General features: G+C 38.1%; 1 protein-coding gene across 5 annotated transcripts in view; it reads left to right on the top strand.

Moving 5' to 3' along the window:
* Window positions 1-13,365: 13,365 nt before the first annotated feature.
* The window catches only part of NFAT5 (nuclear factor of activated T cells 5), a 140,676-nt gene continuing 134,537 nt past the window's right edge, over window positions 13,366-19,504 (top strand). For 2 of the 5 annotated variants that reach the window (XM_073226337.1, XM_037025418.2), the window contains exons 1-2: window positions 13,366-13,792; window positions 15,521-15,574. In XM_073226337.1, the coding sequence (XP_073082438.1) occupies window positions 13,720-13,792; window positions 15,521-15,574 (127 nt within the window). In that variant the 5' untranslated portion in view covers window positions 13,366-13,719. The remainder of the gene's footprint in view (window positions 13,793-15,520; window positions 15,575-19,504) is intronic. The other 3 variants (XM_073226338.1, XM_073226339.1, XM_073226343.1) reach the window with 2 other exon arrangements.

Raw genomic sequence — 19,504 nt, forward strand, 5'->3', positions numbered from 1 at the left:
ATGGAATTTTATTTGGCCATGTAATTGAAAAGCTCTTTGTTGCAGGGGAACCGGTCAGGCTTCAGGTACCAATGGATCCAGGGTCTTAGATGATAACATCTATTCTCATTTTCCAGTTTTCCAGTATTACAGATAATATTGCAATAACCATGTCATTGCATGCTCATACACATGAGTGAAAGTTTCTCAAATATAGAAGTGGAATAGCCAGGTCAAGAATATAGACATTTCCAACTTTATAAGATATTGCCAAAATTCTAACCAAAGGGGGGGGATGGGGTAAGGGGTGGGGTTATTTTTTTGTTTTGTTAATTTATACTTCTACCAGCACCAGCAGTGTATGAAAGTTCTCATTTCCTTTTGTTTTGTCCTTTTACATTTAGAATTTTAAGATCCTGAAATTTTTTAGCCAGGTGATCAAGGTCAACAGCAATAGTCATAAGTCATGTTGATTGTACTTAACCTTGTGATGACATGCTGTAAGTGGCACTTTAACTCTGTGGTCCTCCTCTCAAAAACCATTGCCCAAGTCTAATTACAGGAAAAACATTAGATGAAACTCCAGCAGAGAGGTACCCTACAATATACCTCTCTGGTATGCCTCAAAACTATCAAATTCATCAAAATCACAGCCAAGAAGAGCCTAGGGCTACATGGCAACTAAATATTAAGTAATATCCTAGATGGGATCCTAGAACACAAAAAGAACATTAGGTAAGTTAAGGAAATACGGATAAACTGTGGACTTTTATTAATAATGATGTCAACAAAAATGCTCAATTATAATATAAGTTGGTCACAGGGATGGTAGTCCAGCATGGAGCTATAACCAATGATTCTGTAACATCTTCCTATGTTAAAAGATAATAACTGCACCAGTGGGGGTGAGGATTTAATAACATGGGTAACAGTTGAACCACTGTGTTGCATACTTGAAACCAATATAAGACTGTATGTCAATGATATTTCAATAAAAAATAAGTAATAATGATGTGGCAATATTGGTGGAATAATTTTAACAAAGGTACCACTCTAATATATTAACTTTCAGGGAACCCAGGCATGAGGCATATTTTCTCAATATATTATTTTGCTCAAAATTTCTTAAATCTAATACTGTTCTAAAATATAAGGTCTGTTAAATGTTTTTCTACTCCTAAAGGTATTTCATTATTGTTTTAATTTTCATTCCCCAATTACTGGTGAGGTTGAGCATCTTCTCATATGGTTATTTATCATCCAGTGTACTCTTTGATGGAATTTCTTATCAAAAATTGGATTGCTTGTGTCTATGAAAAAAAATTTTGTTGGAATTTATATATATTCAGTATATTAATCTTTTGTTGGGCAATCAATTAACCTTTGTTGTCTCAGGTTGCAAATATCTTCAGTTTGTAGACATCCTTTGTTTGGTATATTATGGTATAATATTAATATAACTGGGTTGACATTTTTCATTTTAATGTAGTTAAATTCTTTTCTTTACCTTTTGTACTTTTGAGTCTTATTTAGAAAATCTTTTCCTATTCTGATATAACAAAGGTATTAAATGTTTTCTTCTAAGTTTGTACAGATTGCATTTTACCTTTAAAATTTTTAATCTGCTTGGAATTTTTTATCTGGTGTAAGTAATGAATTTATTTTACTTTCTTGTGTAAGTTGCTAATTGTTCCAGTGCTATTTATGGAGTTTTTCATCTTTTCCCACTGATTTATAATGTAATTTCCATTTTATGCCATGTTTCCATATCTATTTGAGTTGTTTCTCGGTTATCTGTTCCTTCAATCTATTTATCTATCCCTAAGCAAAAGTTGAATTGTTTTTTAAAATATGGCTTTATGACAAATTTTTCTCATCTGATCTGGTAGGTCAAATTCCCTCCTCATTTTTTTCCTCAAAATTATCTTGACTATTTTTGGCCTATTTGTTCTTTTGTATGACAGGATCAGTTTATTAAGAGCCATAAAAATTTCTCTTGGAATTTTGCTTGGTATTACAATGAATTTATAGATTAACTAACATTATAGTTTAATGAATTGTTAGACTAATTAAAGACTACTATTAACCTGTTCACAAACATAGTATAGTCTCCATTTACTTTTTTTTATCCTTCAATAATGTTTTGCAATTTTCTCCTTCCAAGTCTTGCCCGTCTTTTGTCTCATATGTATCTAATAGTTTTCTTCATGTGTATATCATAGTTTTTGTTGCTCTTACAATTATATATTTTTTTAATTAACAATACTGTTGATTTTGGGGTGTTGTCTTTACCAGTGAGTTGCTGAACTATTTTAAAGTTTTTCTTGGACTTCTTACGTAGGCAACCATTTCAACTGCAAATAACAAAGATTCTTCTCTCTCATTTTCCAATCCCTATTCCTCTTATTTATCTTTTTCTTACTGCATTGACTAGGACCTTCAGCTCAATGTTTAAAAGCAGCACAAAGAGAAAAGCATCCTTGTCTTGTTTCTTATTTTAATGAAGTACTTCTAATTTTTTCACCACTATGTTTGCTGTAGATTTGCTGTTGTTTTTTGGTAGATGGTTGTTTCCCACAAACTGTTCTATTCTTCTTCTTATATTAACAGAACACCAGATTTTTAGCTGATCGTATAGTTACATGAAATGCATACTGTGTTTCTCAGCATCTTGCAGTTAGTAGATGTGGTATGTTTAAGCCTTAGAAATGAGATATAATTAGAGTTGATGCATGTCCTTAAAGGGAAGAGGAATGTTCTTTCCTTTCCTTTTCCTCCTCCTTTCTGTTGACTAATACACATTCTAGATAGCTGAGGTAGAACAGCCATCTGGAGTTACAACATGGAAGGGTGGCAGGAAATCACAGTAGAAGGAGCTCAGTGTTTGATGCTGTAAGAGCTGTCATGCTAGCCAGGGACTGCCCACATTTACATGAGTAAGAAATAAATTCCTGTCTGAGCCACTGTTTTTGTTTTGTCATTTGTGTGGCTGACTATCTAAATCAAACCTTTAAAATGTTGAAGAAATTTCCTTTTGCTCCTAGTTTAGCTTAGAGTTTTTTTAAAATCATGAATGTGTAATGAATATTACACAATGCTTTTTCAACATTGATTAAGATGACTGTAATTTTGTCTCCTTTATGATGTTCATTCCACCTTACCTATAACATTTATTTATCTTGTGATTTGGAAATTAGGAAAACTTTATTCTGAAACCTAGATTAGAATATGTTTTCTGCCTAATTATAAATATTTTGGAAGTTGGATGAGAATAAACTAAGGGACAAAGAACTCTAAGTACTCACTGGATGAATTGCTTTAAATGATTTACCCACATAATTATAAACTTTAAAGAAATCGAAAAAATAAGACAAAGAGGAAAGCCATTTAATTCTTCATACATTTAAACGTTTATTTGAAGTGATGTATTAATAATAAAGAAAAAATTTTAAAGTAAATCTATAAGGCTTCCATCTAAATGCAAATATTCTTTCAGTCCTTGTTCTCATGCTTGTTTTGCATTTATGATCATAGTTTAGAGACACTTCCTGCATTTTGAAAAATTACTTATTTTCAAAGTTTAGGTCCTTTAAGTCTCCATAGAAGAATAAACTACTGAACAACAATAAAGGTGCATAGAATAAGTGTCTCTTCCCACTTGAGCCACAGAATAAAAGAACTTTCAGAACTGGAGGGAATTTTTTAACCCTACCTTTTGAAAGTTGTCTTAAGTATTTATATAAGATAATTATTTGATGATAGGTTTGATAGAGTGCTCTCAGATCATTAAATTCTTATATTTAGGATTGCATTTATGCTGTCTGATCTTCATAACAGTTATAGAAAAGCCTGTATTTATCAGCACCTCATTAATTGCAATAACAAATGCCAGTAACATTTGTGTTACAGCATTACACTTCACAAAGCACTTTCTCACAATTTAGCTCATTTTCTCCCTACCGTAATTCTGTGAATGACAAAGGTATTGTTTTTAACCCATTTTGCAGAGGAGGAGACTGAGGTTTCAGAGTGATAAAGATATTTATACATTTAATAAGTGACAGGGGAGACCCAAACTGAAATATTCTGCTTTTTCCACTTTCACTACTGGTTTTTGAGCTCCACCAATCAGATCATGCCAGCCTTTTTCCAATTTAAAGTAGAAAAATAATTAATGGGCCAAATTTTCTCAATTATAAATTTTTCTCTGATGCCTTTTTTCTTAAATGGGTACTTCATGCTTGTCTGTACTAGATGCTGGAATAGGATGGTTTCTGATGTAGCATGAAGTTATATGTTTTGTGATTTTAAGTTTCCATATTCGCATTTCTACAGTTACTTAGAGAGCTCAGATTTCCAAGTATTGTGCCACACGAGTGAATTTTAAATTGTTACATTATATTATGCTGAGTAAGCCTGGAACCTGTAAAACAAATATACTTTAGGTCTCGAAACAGTGGTAAAGAGCTACTATGGACTTGCTTCCCTCTTCCGTTCTGTACATTGTTTCTGCTCATTGTTCATCAAAGTAAAACTTACTGAGGGGTTGTATTCAGAGGAAATAATTAAGAAAAAGATTATAAGCACAGATAAACTACAAGGATATTCATCTCACTAGTATTTACAAGGGTTTTCAAAAAAAGGAAATAAGTGCCAAAAGTAAGGGATTGGCTAATTAAGATGTTTTCTATAATGGAATACCCCCTGCCATCACTCATTCCTAAGAGTGTTTACTCATGCATACTGATAGTCATAGTTACATCGAGATTGCAGGATGAAACTCTACACAATGTAGCCAGTTTTTGTATATGTAATGCAAATACACATAGAAAACTTCCAGCAAGACATACACTAAATGATCTTCTCTATGTAGTGGTTTACAAGTTTTTGAGTAATTCTTATTTATATTTTCAGCTATTGTTTTTAGTTTTTACAATGAACACATATTGTTTTTAATATATGTTTTTAACATATTGTTTTAATAAAAATGCTACACAATGTATTTTTTATTTAAAAAAAAAGTCCACTCAGGCCTTTATAAAGCATTGATAAACCTGTTACCTGCTGCACTGTCAACTTGGCAAAGGAAGAGGAAATGGCTGTGTATGAAATTTGATTTAGACATAAGAAACACTTGAAGGTAAGCTCTTTGATCTGTTAAAATGGCAAGGGGCCTATGTGGGAAATGGTTGGTGCTGACTCCTGAAGCTGAGCTGAATATACAGTAGTGGATAGGATTTAAGGGTAGAAAATAAATGCTTTCTAAAACTGAGTTCCTAGCACACAGATTGCTTTGGGTAATGACTGAGATGCAGTCAGTTAACAAGCAGCATTGAGGACAGAGTCCTGAGCACAGAAAAGGAATAGAAATTCAGATTTCAGTGATTCATTCATTCATTCATTGCTTAACCATTGTCAATCACATTGTGCTAAGTGTTGGGCTTTGCTCTTTACAAGTTTACAGTTTAGTTGGAGAGGTAAAAGATGAGGTTAGGAAATCATTTGAAGACTGGAAACTAAAAGGAAAAACCAGGTAATTTAGTTCAATTAAAGAAGGGACCAGAGTAGTTGGGATTAGTGAGAACAGCCTTCCTGAAGTCTGGAGTTTAAGAACCTTTTCAGGAAGAGATAATAGACTGATACTCTGGTATCTCACATATGCCTATTGTCATTTCATTTATGAAGTAAAAGTACCTCTACTTCTCCAAAATTTGAGATTTTAGTAATGTGCTCCCTTTCCACAAAATATGTAGCTCTTTTCCATTAAGAAAGGATTAGGTAAAATAAAATAGAAAGGTTAGAATTCTGGAATTTCAGAGAGGGAGATGACCTTTGCTATCATGTAGACTGTGGCAGATACTGTAACTGTCTTTCCAACATCTGTTCTCCCCCTCTTCCTTGCCAACTGAACTCTGATTGTGTTCAGAACACCAGTGTACCCTGCCTAAAAAAATCCACACATTTCCAGCCTTCCTTTCAGATGGGATGACCATGTGACACAGTTCTAGACAATGAGATCTAAGTATAAGCCACTGTGTGGGTCTTCCAGGGACCAGAGGTGTCCCTTTTGTCCTTCACCCTTCCTTCCTTCTTTCCCCTAGAAGGCAGCCAGGATGCCTAGTGGTGACAGCCATCTTGTAAGCATGAGAACAAGGCCCATCTCAAAAGCTGCCAGAGGGGACTGATGGCAGTGTGGGACTGGGAGACTAGCCCTGGATTGCCTAATCCAGACTTCTTGCATGAGAAAAATAAAACCTCTAAACCACTGGTGTTTGTTACTAGCAGCCAAACACAATGCCTGCCTGATAAATAATCTAACCTACTTATTTCACAGAGAGGAGACAGAGGCCCAGGGAAGTTCCATAAACATGGGCAGATTGTACCAAGTTAAGACTTTCTCACTTTGAAGTGGGACAGAAAACCCAATCCCAGATTCTTAAGCAAAAAAAGGAATTTATCAATTCAGATAATTGAAGTCAGGCATGGCTTCCTCCCAAGACTCAAATGATTTTTTCAGGTTCTGTTTTTTTTCTCTCTCCCTCCTCTCTTGGTAATGCTTCTTCTGCTCCCTCCCCTCCAGTCTCTTTTCTCTTTGTGGCAAGGTGGTGCCAGCAGCTGCAGCTTTACCTCACCCAGGATTAAGTCCAGAGAGAAAGCAAAAACTCCTTGGGAAGGAAGTCACACTGCTCAGGAGAAATGTGACTGCCTGCTGGGCATTCCAGAAATGGACATCCTCTACATAGTAGGTACCTAGAGCTAGAATTTAGGACCCCTGGTTCCAGGTCAGGTCCCTTTCTACTTCCCCAGATAGCCTCTGACACACTTATTAACATACATGGGTATATGTGACATCCATGAGAAAAACATCTCTATCAGGTCTTTCCTTGGATCATATGAATAATTACATGCTCCTTTGGTAGCTTTTGACCCCTGAGGTATGTGAATGCTGTAGAGAAAATGCCCAGTCTATGTCGAAGAAATTAGAACTCCCTGGGCACCTTATCTGAAGATGGTCCCCAACACTGAAGACCAAGTCAGATGTGGGGCTCGGGATAGACCTGCCCATGGGCCACGATACAGATTATGTCTCCCTCTTTACCTCTCGAGGGAAACTTCCTGGAGCAACTCTGCAGCTCATTCTCTCCTATTTCTCTCTGAATGTTACTTGCTGAATTTGCTTCCTTTTCAGATTCCTCTTGCGCCTAAGGAAGGTATTTAACTGCAAAGGGCCGATCATCTGCTTGTGCCTTCTGACTCTAGCTCAGGTGGTCAGGGCTGAGTTCAGAGGTCCCTCAGCCTGTTTTGTACCTGGTTTTTAAATGCTTTGGTCCTTGGTCCAGGCCTTACAGAGTAAACCTTAGGTCCATGATTACCCAAGACTTCCATGAATGGAAGGTTTGCAAAGTGATCCTCTTTAAAGACATTACGACTGCTTTTTATTTCTACAGACCTTTTTTTTGGAAGAATTGTTGTTCTTTAGGATTCTTGAAATTCTTCCACATTTTGTTACTGTGAAAATGATCGTTTAAAGGCTTAAATGTTAATGCTCAAGTATGTTTGGAGTGAAAACTGGAAACTCGATATGTTTCTTATCAATTCACTCTTTTACTGAGTTTCAGCAAGTTGTGTTTACCTGGATTTCCTACGGGTAAATCTAGGATTATTTCTATTCCGCTAGAGTTTTTGTTGTACCAGTAACAAAGTATAAAGTGTAAGAGTCTCCTGGGTGATTCATATTTAAGTGGTGTTGGCTTCTCTGTAAATGTTTTTTGGTAGGTTAAGCTGTTGGGCTTAAATGATGAAGCACCTGTTATGGATGTTTCACACCTTTGTCTCACCACCTCCTTTTATTGAATATTGTCCTTTCTCACTCTCAACACTGAAGCAGTTTCTGAGTTCTTTTGATTCTATCTCCACAATGTCCTATGTATACAGCTCCTTCTTCCCATTTTTTCAGGCTCTGCCCTTTAGGACCTCATTAGTCTTTGCTAGGCTTTCTTTCCAGGCTCTCAGCTGCCAATTTACTCTCCACACTGCTGTCTCTGTTACTTTCTAAAAATACAGCTCTGGTCAGGTCATTTTCCTCTTCCAAAACATTCAGTGGCTCCCCAGTGCCTACTGGATACAAAACAGAACCCTTGGCATAATGTTTGAGTCCTTTCCTCTTTGCCTTTTTCTGACCTTTCCAGTTTCTTCTTTCAATCTATTCATCTCTGTACCTAATGTCAAATGCCTACTAAGGTAAAACAAATGGCTTATTATAGAATTTGTTTCATTCTATCTGGGTGCTAAAGTTGTGGGCTCACAGTCAATTATAAGTTACTAAAGTCAAGGATGTGTTTTATTTATTTTGACCTTCTCAGAGACTGTACAACCAAGTGTTCACAAGTGTTCACACTGTATTAGAGAGAGACCCGTGAACTCTAAGTCACTGTGATGATTGCTCTACCAACATTTTGCACAAAATGCTATGAGAACCCAGGAGAGAGAACAATTACTATTGCTTGGAAGGGTTCAGGATGAATTCACAGATGAAGTAATATCTGAGCTGGAGTTTGAAGGATAAATAGGATTTTTTCAGATAGAATGAATAAGTAAACAAGTATTCTCTTGAAGCCTTGTATTTTATAATTAGATTCTAACACCTGTGGGCAGATCCTTTGTATGCCTCTTTCCATGGTTGGAGCAGGCCACATTTCCTTATGGAGCAGGCCACATTTCCTTATTCAGCTGAAGCAAATGCCTCTCGGGTGGAATATGTTATTTCTAAAGTCAGTCTAGTTTATCCAATAACTTTGACTTAGCCCTTCAATTCTGAGGCTTAGTTGTGGATGACCAATTTAACTATTTTATCACTGCATCCTTAACCTAAGGATTTAGCCATGATCCTCAGCAAAGCTGGAAAAAAGACACTCAGTGTTTCTTTGACCGTCCACTGACAAAGTCCAGTGAAGCCCAGGTATTTCTTAGAATATTTGTATCAACACATAATGGCTGTGATGCATCACAATATAAACATTTGTGTGTCAGGACTTTGCCCTGCAGCTGTCCAGCCTCTTTTAAACACCATAGGAAATTGGGGTTGGAATGAAAAGATGTCAAATGGGGGGACAGTGGGGGTTAGTGGGTGGAGAAGAAAGATGTATGATAGATGGCATTTCTTCCTCTTCCCCTCTATCAGCCTCACTAAGGAAGCAAATGGGTAACTTATTTCTAGGTACCTGCATAGAACTTTAGCATAGCAACTGTCACAATGCATGTGTGTTTATAGGTCATCTGCCCATCAGGCTAAGTGTTGACTTCTTATATTCATGTTTGTAAAAATCTTCCTATTTCCTGTACCTTGCATGGTTCTGGAGCCCATTTGTGGAAAGAGGGAAGAATGGATTTGCTTTACATACCGAGGAATGGTTTTCATCATTTCTGGGTTAGGGGTTTTTTTTTGGTTTTTTTTTTCAGAAATCTTAAAAAAGTTAAAAACCATTGTCCCAAGGAAAAAGATGCATAAAGGTATAAGCTTGCAAAAATGTGTATACAAGTTTGGGGAGATCACAGATGCTTTGATACAAACCCATGGACCTCAAGTTAAAATTCTCTGAATTTAGAGAGAGGGTAGTAGGAAATTATAAAACCATTTCTAATTCATACTCTTGATCAAACTAAGGTGGGGCTTGATCACAGCTGAGGTGGGGCTACTAGACCTCAATACATACTATGATTAGATATGTAAAGAACATATTATCAAACAATTAAGGAGGTAGCATTAAGGCCAGTATGATTAAGGACTTGCATGCAGTTTGTCCAAGTTCAACTTGCCTACTGTTGGGATGACCTAGAGACATCTGTCTTCCTTTCTTGGTTTAATGGGCTCAGGGATTTTTATTTTTCCCAGTAAAATTTCTCCTCCGTAATCTACCCTTTGAATTTCTCTGGAATTTATCTTCTTTCACCCTGCTTACTAAATCCTCCCAATTCAAGCCTGATTGCACTGTTTTAGGACTTGTGATTATTCTAAACCTTGAAACTGAATGGGTCTTTATAAGACTTCAGATAAAAACTGACTGAAACCAAGTCATATACAAAAGTACTTTGTCGAAGTGAATTGCCTAGCTGCCTGATTATCAGATTTTGGCACTTGGAAAGACAAAAGGAATGAGAATGTTCTACACCCAAGGGTGAATCTATCAAAACTATTTGCACCTTCAGAAATATTTGCTAGAATATTGACATACACATAATCACATAACACTTTGATTATAATTTCAGCACCAATGGTGGTCACTGCTATTTCCTACTGCTATCGATTCTTCATTATTATTAAGGAGTGTTCTCAAAGTGGGGCAAATAATAATTTGTGGTCTAAACATTGTGTCCATGACTTGAATTGCTCTGGAAATTTTCCTTTTAGATTTTGTGTTTATTTAGCAGGTTCTTTACAATATACATGTGACTAAAATTATTCTAACACCTTTAATTGTATTACAATGACAAAGATTCTGGAGACCTTGTGACAACACGTTCCCCAGTTCTGCATGAGATTATTTAATTCCTTTTCAGTGGTTGATATTTGAACCTCTTTCATTTAGAGTAGATCCAGCAACACAATTCACTAAGTGCCTGAACAGGTTCAGGAGGGGTTAAAGAACACAGCACCAGTAAAAAAAACTACCATATAATCTACACAACCTTATAGTTGAATCTGGTTTCTTGTGAAATTTTTAATCAAGGAAAGTGATATGATGACTGGGAAGTAATATAAAGGAATTCTACAAACTACTAAATCTGCTTTATGTTTTGCTCCATAATCCTATTGTAATTTTTAACAAGAGGAAATTTCCAAATTTTACATGCTGGAAATTTTACTTTTTATTGTTTACAGAAAAAACTTTATGAAAGTGTTGGGTGTGATGTTTGAATGATAGGGTGGCTTTTAAAATAGAACTTGAGACTATTTCAAATATTAAACAAAAGGGGAAGCAACTGAGACATTAATGACCACAGAGGGAAATATCGTTGAAACTTGGGGTGGCATGCAATTTACTAAAGATGCAATGATCAGATAGTTATTTTTGGTAACCCTGAATATCATGCAGGTCATATCATATTTTGTGACCACAGCAAACACTGTTTACTAATGAATTTGTGCTTTCAGTCACTGAAATTTTAAGGACAAAATGAAAAGCTAGGTTTAAGAGTATTCCTTGTGCAAAGCATGGCCATAAAAACTATATATCTAAGCAGTTTTTCAATACCTGTATCTCTGTTAAAGGACATGGGGGGAACCATGGAATTTTCAAGTATCTGTTTAGATAAAATCACTACTTGACGCAGGGCCTGATGTGGTATGGCCTGAGACCAAAGAAAGCCAGTCTAGGGAAATTCACAGTCTAGGTCAAGTTATACTTTGGGACCCCTCTTCACTTTGCTCTTACGTAATCAGGGGAAATCTGATTAATATAAACAACAAAGTACTCATCCTGGGGAAAAAAAAAGGAATAAGAGGGCAGAGAAGTGTTAAGGAAAAGGGGAAGGAAGAGGCTTTGCCAATTCTTGACTTGTTAATGAGGGGTAGAACAGCACAGGGGATTTCCTATACCCTAAGTCTGTTGAGTGATTACATAGGGTTGGGGAAAAGGGATATGCTCAGAATGATTCACCCAACTTTTTTTTCATATTGGGGTTCTGCCTGGTGCCTTGCAATTTCCTCTCTTCACTTACGTGTGGACTAATGGAGTGGGGAGGTCTCCACTCCAACAGTGTTTACTCCAGTTCAGAAGGTCTGGCCTAGGCCTTGGCTTGTTGGGCGATGTCACTCTCTCAAATGAGTAGAGCTCTTGCCAGTTATGAAGGGACTTCCCTTGGGACTTGTCACAACAACATACAGAGGGATGGAGATTTGAGGGTAGTTTCCTGTTCTGCTTTGCCATTTTGGGGTGCCTCTGAAAAGCTTTCTTACCTCTGACAGGAAGAAAATGTTCACAGGGTTGATTACTACACAGAACGCAGTGAAGATAATTGAACAACCTGAATCAGATGTTCAGATAGAAAGATAGTAGAGTCTGATGACAAAAGTTTAAATTCTAGGTCTATAGGTAAAGCTTTGCAAAGGGCCCCATCCCAGAGATACCTGCACTGGGCCTCCTTTGCTGAGAATTTTCCCCTCAACCCCAGCACTCAAAGTCCAGCTGAACTGCCTGAATTCCTAGGGAAAGGCTCTACAAATTGTGCATGTGTGTATATAATATGCATTATAAAGTATACATACATTATATATATATATACAATGGCAGACTGATTTTTTTGATTTGTAACGATCTTTGTAGATAAAATAACAAAAATGAAACCAACTCCAATAGCTTAAAAACGTTGCCCAGTGACTGCTGGCATCAATATTCCACACAAAATTTAAATTATTTCCCAAATGCATACCCTGCACTCCCAATATTTTAATAACTTGATTAAAAATTTCTCAGAAATCTATTTGAGTCAGGAAACGGTCTGCGGTGTAGGTGAGGATTTTCAGTTTTTGCAACGGAAACTTTTGGCCCCATGAACAGAAGAGCAAAACCTCAATTATATGTGTTCTTCCTCCATCCTTGCCTAGTCCAAAGATAAAAAATGAAAACCAGTTTGGAAGAGTCGTTCTGAGGTTCGTTTTTTCGTTTTGCCTCTAAAACGGCCAGGTGGATTCATATGATCCAATTTTAAACAGTCTTTTTTATCTCACACTCCGAATAAACCTGGCCACCCCAGCAGTCAGAAAGATTTTTTTTTTCCTCTTAAAAATTGTTCTGCCTCTAAAAGATGGGGGAAGGGGAGAAAGAAGACAGGCCAAAGGAAGGGGACAAGATACTGTAATTAAAAACAACCAATAACTAGAGGTTTTCAGAATATGGTCTGTCATTTCCTAATTGAGAAATGAGTTTGACATTCCTTCGGCCAACTCAATTTAGGCATTGCTATGAAAACCCCAAAGGGCCGGTGGCTGTCCAAGCGACGAAACTCCATTCCTGCCGAGACCCCACGCCAGCCCGCACGCGGCGCGCCGGCTCTCGGTCCTTCCCCTCTGCCTGCAGAAAGCTCGGCTCCCCAGGTCCGCTTCCTCCAGCGCTCACCTTGGCGCTGCGCCGGCCGCCTCGGGCTTGCCGCCACCAGGTCAGCGCAAATACCTTTCCCCTCCCCGGGGCCCCAGGCGTGGACACCTCCCAGCCTCCCTCCCTCCCTGCCGGCGGGGCCCTTTCCCCGCTCGGGAACAGCAGCCCGGCCGCGCCGGCAGGAAGCGGAGCCCTTGTTGATGCTGTTCCAAGGCGCGCCTCCCCGCCCTCCGGGAGCGCCCCGGCTCTTCCCAGCTCTGAAGCGCCCCCCCCTTAAGCGCTTGCGCAGTGTCCTCGGGGGGCGGGGCTCATATTCCTGTCAGCGGCGGCGGCGGTGGCTGCGATCGTCAGTTTTCGCTGAGGAGAAGCACGAAACGGACCCGCCAGCTCTCCCCCTTCCCTTTCCCCGCCCTGAACCCCCCTCCTGGGTCGCCGGGAATAGTCCCCGTGGAGTTTCCCCTCCACCCCGCAGCCGTTTCCTCGGTCCTCCGCCGGGTGGAAGTCACTGCCCTCGAGGAGGAGGCAGCGGCAACCGCCCTCGCCTCGCCGCCCCTGGTTCGGTGCCCGCGGTCCCGGAGCGGAGGTGCCGCCGCCACCGCCGCTCCCCCCCTCCCGCTGCCCACGGGCCGGGCTGGGTCGAGCTGCGATGCCCTCGGACTTCATCTCATTGCTCAGCGCGGATCTAGACCTGGAATCGCCCAAGTCCCTGTACTCGCGAGGTGAGTCAGGCTGGGGGCTGGGGCGTGGGGGCGGGGAGGCCCGGCCCGGAGGAGCCCGAGGGGTCCCGGTCGGGGGACGGCCGGGCCCCGGCCGGGTCGGCCCGTTCCGGGGGCCGAGGGGAGAAGCCGCTGGGGGTCGGGTGGTGGTGGAAGGGGCCGGAGGAGTGGCGGCCCCTCCCCCGCGGAGCCGCCGGCCGCACGGGGCCCGAATGCCGCCGTCCCCCGGGTCTCTGCGGCACCAGCCGCTCTGAGCGTCCCTCGGCGTGACCCGCCCCGCCACACTCCTGGAGCTGCCGGTCCCGGCCTCCCCCGCTTGGGGACTCACCCCGGACTGGGCCCCGCTCTGAGACTGCGACGATCGGTGCGCCCCGGCTTCCCTTAGCACGACCATCCTCCCCGGCAAAGTTGCCCCCAAATGGCCGGGGAGGCCTGGAGCGAGTTCTGGGTGCGGGGTCACCGTTTTTCTCCCCCTCCAGGTTGTTTGTGCGCGGTGGTTCTACTCCCTCTCCCTCTGGCCTAGTCCACTCCCTCCCCTTGTTGGGACGGCCCCCCCCTCGACCAGGCGTCCATTCCTCGTCATCTTATTGCTGGAAAGGGCCCGAATTCTCTTTTTTTCTCTCTTTCCATGTCTGTGGCATTCTAATTACCTCTCTCTCTCTTTCACAAGGATAGAGGTGCTCTCTCTGGATCAGTTTTATTCCTCTCCTATCCCAAGGGTACCAGCGCAGGCACAGACGCTGTCCTTTGAGAATTTTCTCTTTCGTTGCAGTTCATGGGCTCAATGCAGGGGCGGGAGCCGGGGGAGGCATTGGACAGAGATTCTCATTCTAAGACTCTTTTGGCTGAGGCCTGAAGGGGATTCCCGGGATCTAAAATATTAACCCACGAGCTGATCTATACTGGGGTTAAATTCCTATACTGGACTCTGCAAGAATGTGTTAGAACAGGTTCCCAGTGCAAGGGGAATCAAACAAAAATGCTCCCACTGCACTCTTCACCACTTTCAAATCACTGGGAGGAGGCAGAAGACATCTGGGTTATTAGCTATTCATTTCATTATGTTTACAAGAAATTGTGTGCCATTGTGAACCTCCTTCCTGAGAATTTTAGCGTTCCTTCAGTTTTTGGTTTCATGTATCCATCGCTAATTCTACCCCTTCCAAAAATGGAGACTTAAGCTTCACATTAGTATATTTAAATAGTTCAAGTGAATCAAGACTGAGATGGTTTACTCGGGAAGGTACCGGACTTTATAAGACAGACGATTGAGTTTGTACAGAATTCTTCTTAGTAACTGTAGCCATTGTCTGTTGCTCTGATGACTTTAGTGGCAGTCACCATCCTGTAGGATGTTTTTCGGGCATTACCTGAAATAGTTTGGAAATACTGCAGTTTTGAGTTTCAGAAGGAAGAGACAGTATCAAGAGATAGTTCTTAGAGGAAGGCTAATGTGGTACAATCGGGTGCTAAAAATAGTTAAGACATTAACACCGTTTCTGCAGTAATCATCAGATAATTTTCCGTGAAACAAATGCTCTGTGAAAATCTAAGCAAAGAGACCATTGTAGAGTCAGTTTATCTTTCTTTTGCAGGGAAGGTATTCACAAATAAGGGCTTTAGCTCTTAAAAACTACGTGACAGTTATATAAGAGATGTATGCTAGCCTTGGCTTTTTTTTTTTTTAACTCATTCAGCATAAATATACTTAATGCTTTTTGTGTTTTTCAGATTCTCTGAAGTTACACCCATCACAGAATTTTCATAGAGCTGGACTATTGGAAGGTCAGCAAAGTGCCATTTTAAAGCATATTGTGTGAGTATGCAAAGGCTTTCTCTGAAATGGAGTTAATACGAGAAAGTGTGAAACTTTGCAAACTCATACAATGGAGTTTTCTCCTAAAGAGCCTGATCCTTCTTTTAGAGCAGCTTAATGTTTCAGTGGATTGTGTTGCTGTGTTGATGTACTTGTTAGTTATTAGATCTGCTTTGAGAAGCCTTGAAAATCACCCCCACAAAATCATTAAAAAATTATTTGGGTGTTCTACTTTAGAATTCCAGGTCGTAATCTGACTTTTTACTAACAAACTGATTTTGAAAAGGCTCAAACATTAAGGTCATGAATACAGTTTTAAAATAGGGACGCCAAACACATATTTAGTTTGAAAATTTGGAGAATTTAGAACTTTTATATGCTGAGCATTTCAAATTGGTATGTTAACTATTTATTACAAAAGCATTGATGTCATTACTACTGAATTATTTTTTAGGATAAGGAAAGCCAAGTAATAGAGATAATGATTGGGTTATGCTTAGAAAAAAAGATTTTAGAAAGTTCTGGAAATGTTAATGGAATATGTACAATAATTTAAACAGTTGACAATTACTTTAGAAAACTTTATTTTGTGTTGTTTTGAGCATTTTAAGACAAAAAAGAGTCTCTTTGTGGTGGTTTTGTAGCTTTTGATGTGATTTCACATATGTCGTCTTTGACTCTTGTAATCCTGGAATTGGGCAACAAGCATATTAATTTCCCCGTTATAGAGATGAGTAATCTAACGCTGAAATTAAGAGACTTGGAAATAAAACTCACACAGTAGCAGAAACATTGGTTTTGTGTTTTAGTTGTTTCTCTTTACCCAAAGCCAAGCTGCCATTGTAAAATATATATGTAAGCAGTAACTTATTTGTGGTCCACTTTAAAAAAGCCCTAACTATTTCAGTGACTTGAGTGTAGGTGTTTGCCTCCCATATGGCAGTCTTGGTGTAGTTGGTGGGGGAATCTATATTTTGTAAGTTTGAGCTGAAGTTTGAATGCCAGTTTAGCCACTTCATAGCTGTTACCTTGGGCAAGTGATTTTAACTTTCTAAACTTTAGTATTCTTTTTATAAAATTATATAATCTCTTAAATTTAGTGACCTAATGTGTTTCAAAATGCCTTGTATAGTGTCTGGATTAATAAATGTTGGTTTTCTCCTTTCATGTTAGCCAAATTGTCTTAATTGTAATTTAGAGCATATAAAATGTTCTCAAATTAATTTTTGATTACATTTATACTTATAAGAAGCCCATAGATATATATTAGTATGAAAATCAACTACAATTTGCGGTGAGGAATTTTTAGAAGTGTTTCTTAGTGAAGCACATTTCTGGTTTTTATTCATATGTTCAATTTGTGACCATATTGTGGAGTCATATTTGTACAAATCCATTCTTTTCTGAGCAACAAACCAGAGAGTATCATAATCAGAAAATATCAGGCATGAGAAAGAAAATTAAAAAATGAGTGTTAATTATTTAAGCAAATATTTTTAATATGTTGATGGAAATGCAGACAACCATTTAATGTGTATATTTACATGTTTGTACCTAAATACTTCAATTAATTTTTCATTTTGGTTGAGAAGATGTTCAGTTATTTAAAATAAGACCTAGCAGATTATATACAAATTGTAAAATTTGTAAATATCAAGTATGTCATGTCCTTTTATATCTTTGATACAGGGTATCATAAAATTTTTTGCTTATATAATGACAGTGTTAAATCTGTGTACCCTACCTATTTCTATTTTTAACCTTTTATATGGATATTTTAATAAATACACAAAAGTAGAATAAAATAATGAACCCCCTATAACCATCACCAGCCTTTAATAGTTATTAATGTATATCTAGTCTTGTTTCTTTGATCCTCACCCCTACTCCAACCTGTATTATTTTAAAACAAATATAGACATTATATCATCTCATATATAAATAGTTCTATATTATAGTGATACTTCTTTTATTAGTTTTTTAGATACTCTTTTATTCTAGGAAATACGTATTTCAGTTTATTTCAACAAAGTCTGTCATGGCTCCCTTGCCTTCTCTTAAAGATGTAGTACAGCAGGAGGCTACTGCTTCTAGTGTATAGTGTATGTTATAATCTATGTTAAAATTATAGGCTATGCAGTCAGACTTGGGTTCAAATCCTTATTCTGATATTTATGTGTGACCTCAGCTTAGTCATGAAATCCTTTGTGCTTCACTTTTCTTCTCTTTAAGTGGGGGCAATAATAGTATCTTCATAGGTTATTGTGAAGATTATTTGAGGCAAATACATGTAAAGCATTTGAACTAGTAAGTGCTTATTAAATTTTAGTCAAATTAAATATTTTTAAACAACCATCTTGTACAGTGCTTACTGTGTCCCAGGAACTTAAAAATAAGAACTCAGTGAATTCTCGTAACAACCTTTTGAGGTGGTTATCATCCCATTTTACAGATGAGGAAGCTAAGGCATGGGTCAGGTTCAGTAACTTACCCAGTGTCACACTCCTGATAAATTGCAGAGCCAAGATTCCAATTCAGGTAGTTTCAGGTAGTTCCACTTCAGAGTCTAGTAATATGTATGCTTTACATCAGTAGTCTAGATTCTGTCTAATAATTAAAAACAACCTAGAGTGTGGGGAATTTAATTATCATACAACTTGTTAAATTATTTGTAGAACTTCCAAATTTAAGTTCATTCTTTAGGTGAACAGAATGGGAAAACCTTCCACTGGGTGATTATTAAGCTTTAAAAACAGATTCAAAATCTCTTCATGATTCAGTTAAGTTTGTATTCTACTTATCAGTGCTGGTTCCTCCTGCTACTTTTTTTTATTTAAGAATAGGAAATTAGTGGGGATTTATTTTGAGGTATAGTTGACATATACTATTAGTTCACAGCATAATGATTCAGTATTTGTATATATTGGGAAATGTTCACCACAGTAAATGTAGTTAACATATATAGTGCTGTTACTGCCCTTTTATTTAATGTGGTGATTGCCTGTCAGTGGAAAAAGGGTCTTGCTGTTGATGCAATAATACATAGTAGCCATTAAAATAATGTTTCTGATAACCCCATGATTATACAGGAAACTCTTTAAGTAAATAAAAGATACTCTTGCAATTACATTAAAAATAAACTACATAGAAAAAATCCGGACAAAAGTCTGTACACAGATTTTTACTTTGGGATTCTATTTTTGCATTTTCCCTATCTTCTTTAAGAAGATAGTTTGTATATATTAAGAAAAATAAAATCGTTTACAGTTAAGGTGTAAAGATTTGAAGGCGAGGATTCTTTGGGGCGCCTAGAGAAAAAGTTCATCTACAGAGAAAAAGGAGCCATTACTTACACTTTCTATGCTAAAAAAATACTGATTTTGGCATATATTGTTTGTCATATGAAAAACAGATAAAAATTAAATGAAAGTAAACAAATGAGAATAAGAGGTCATTCTAGAAATGTAGAGATATAAGATAAGATGGTAGAAAAGCAGATAAAACAGGAAAAATAATATAAGCAAATAGGAAAATATAAAAACAATGGATTAAAATTGTTAAATGCTTTTAAAAAGATGAGTTAAGAGATTACATGGATCAAACTAAAGAACTAGTTAAGTAAAATCTAAACAATATGCAAATGCTGGTATAAATCAAACATTTAAGACTGCAAGATTTTTTTTAAAGAAAATATGAAATAATGCAATGAGTTAAACTACTAATAGGAAAATAAACTACTTTTTTTTACATCTGTCAATCTGTTTGCTATAGTACCATGCATAATTATATTTTATAGGTCACAAATTCAAATCCTAAAAATAATAGCAGTGTTTTACTGACTTCTTGGAATATTTCTCAATTGCCATTAGTCCTGATTTATTTCTCTTCCTAGGTAGTTT

This window comes from Manis javanica, chromosome 17 (assembly GCF_040802235.1).
Source record: "Manis javanica isolate MJ-LG chromosome 17, MJ_LKY, whole genome shotgun sequence".
Taxonomy (NCBI): Eukaryota; Metazoa; Chordata; class Mammalia; order Pholidota; family Manidae; genus Manis; species Manis javanica.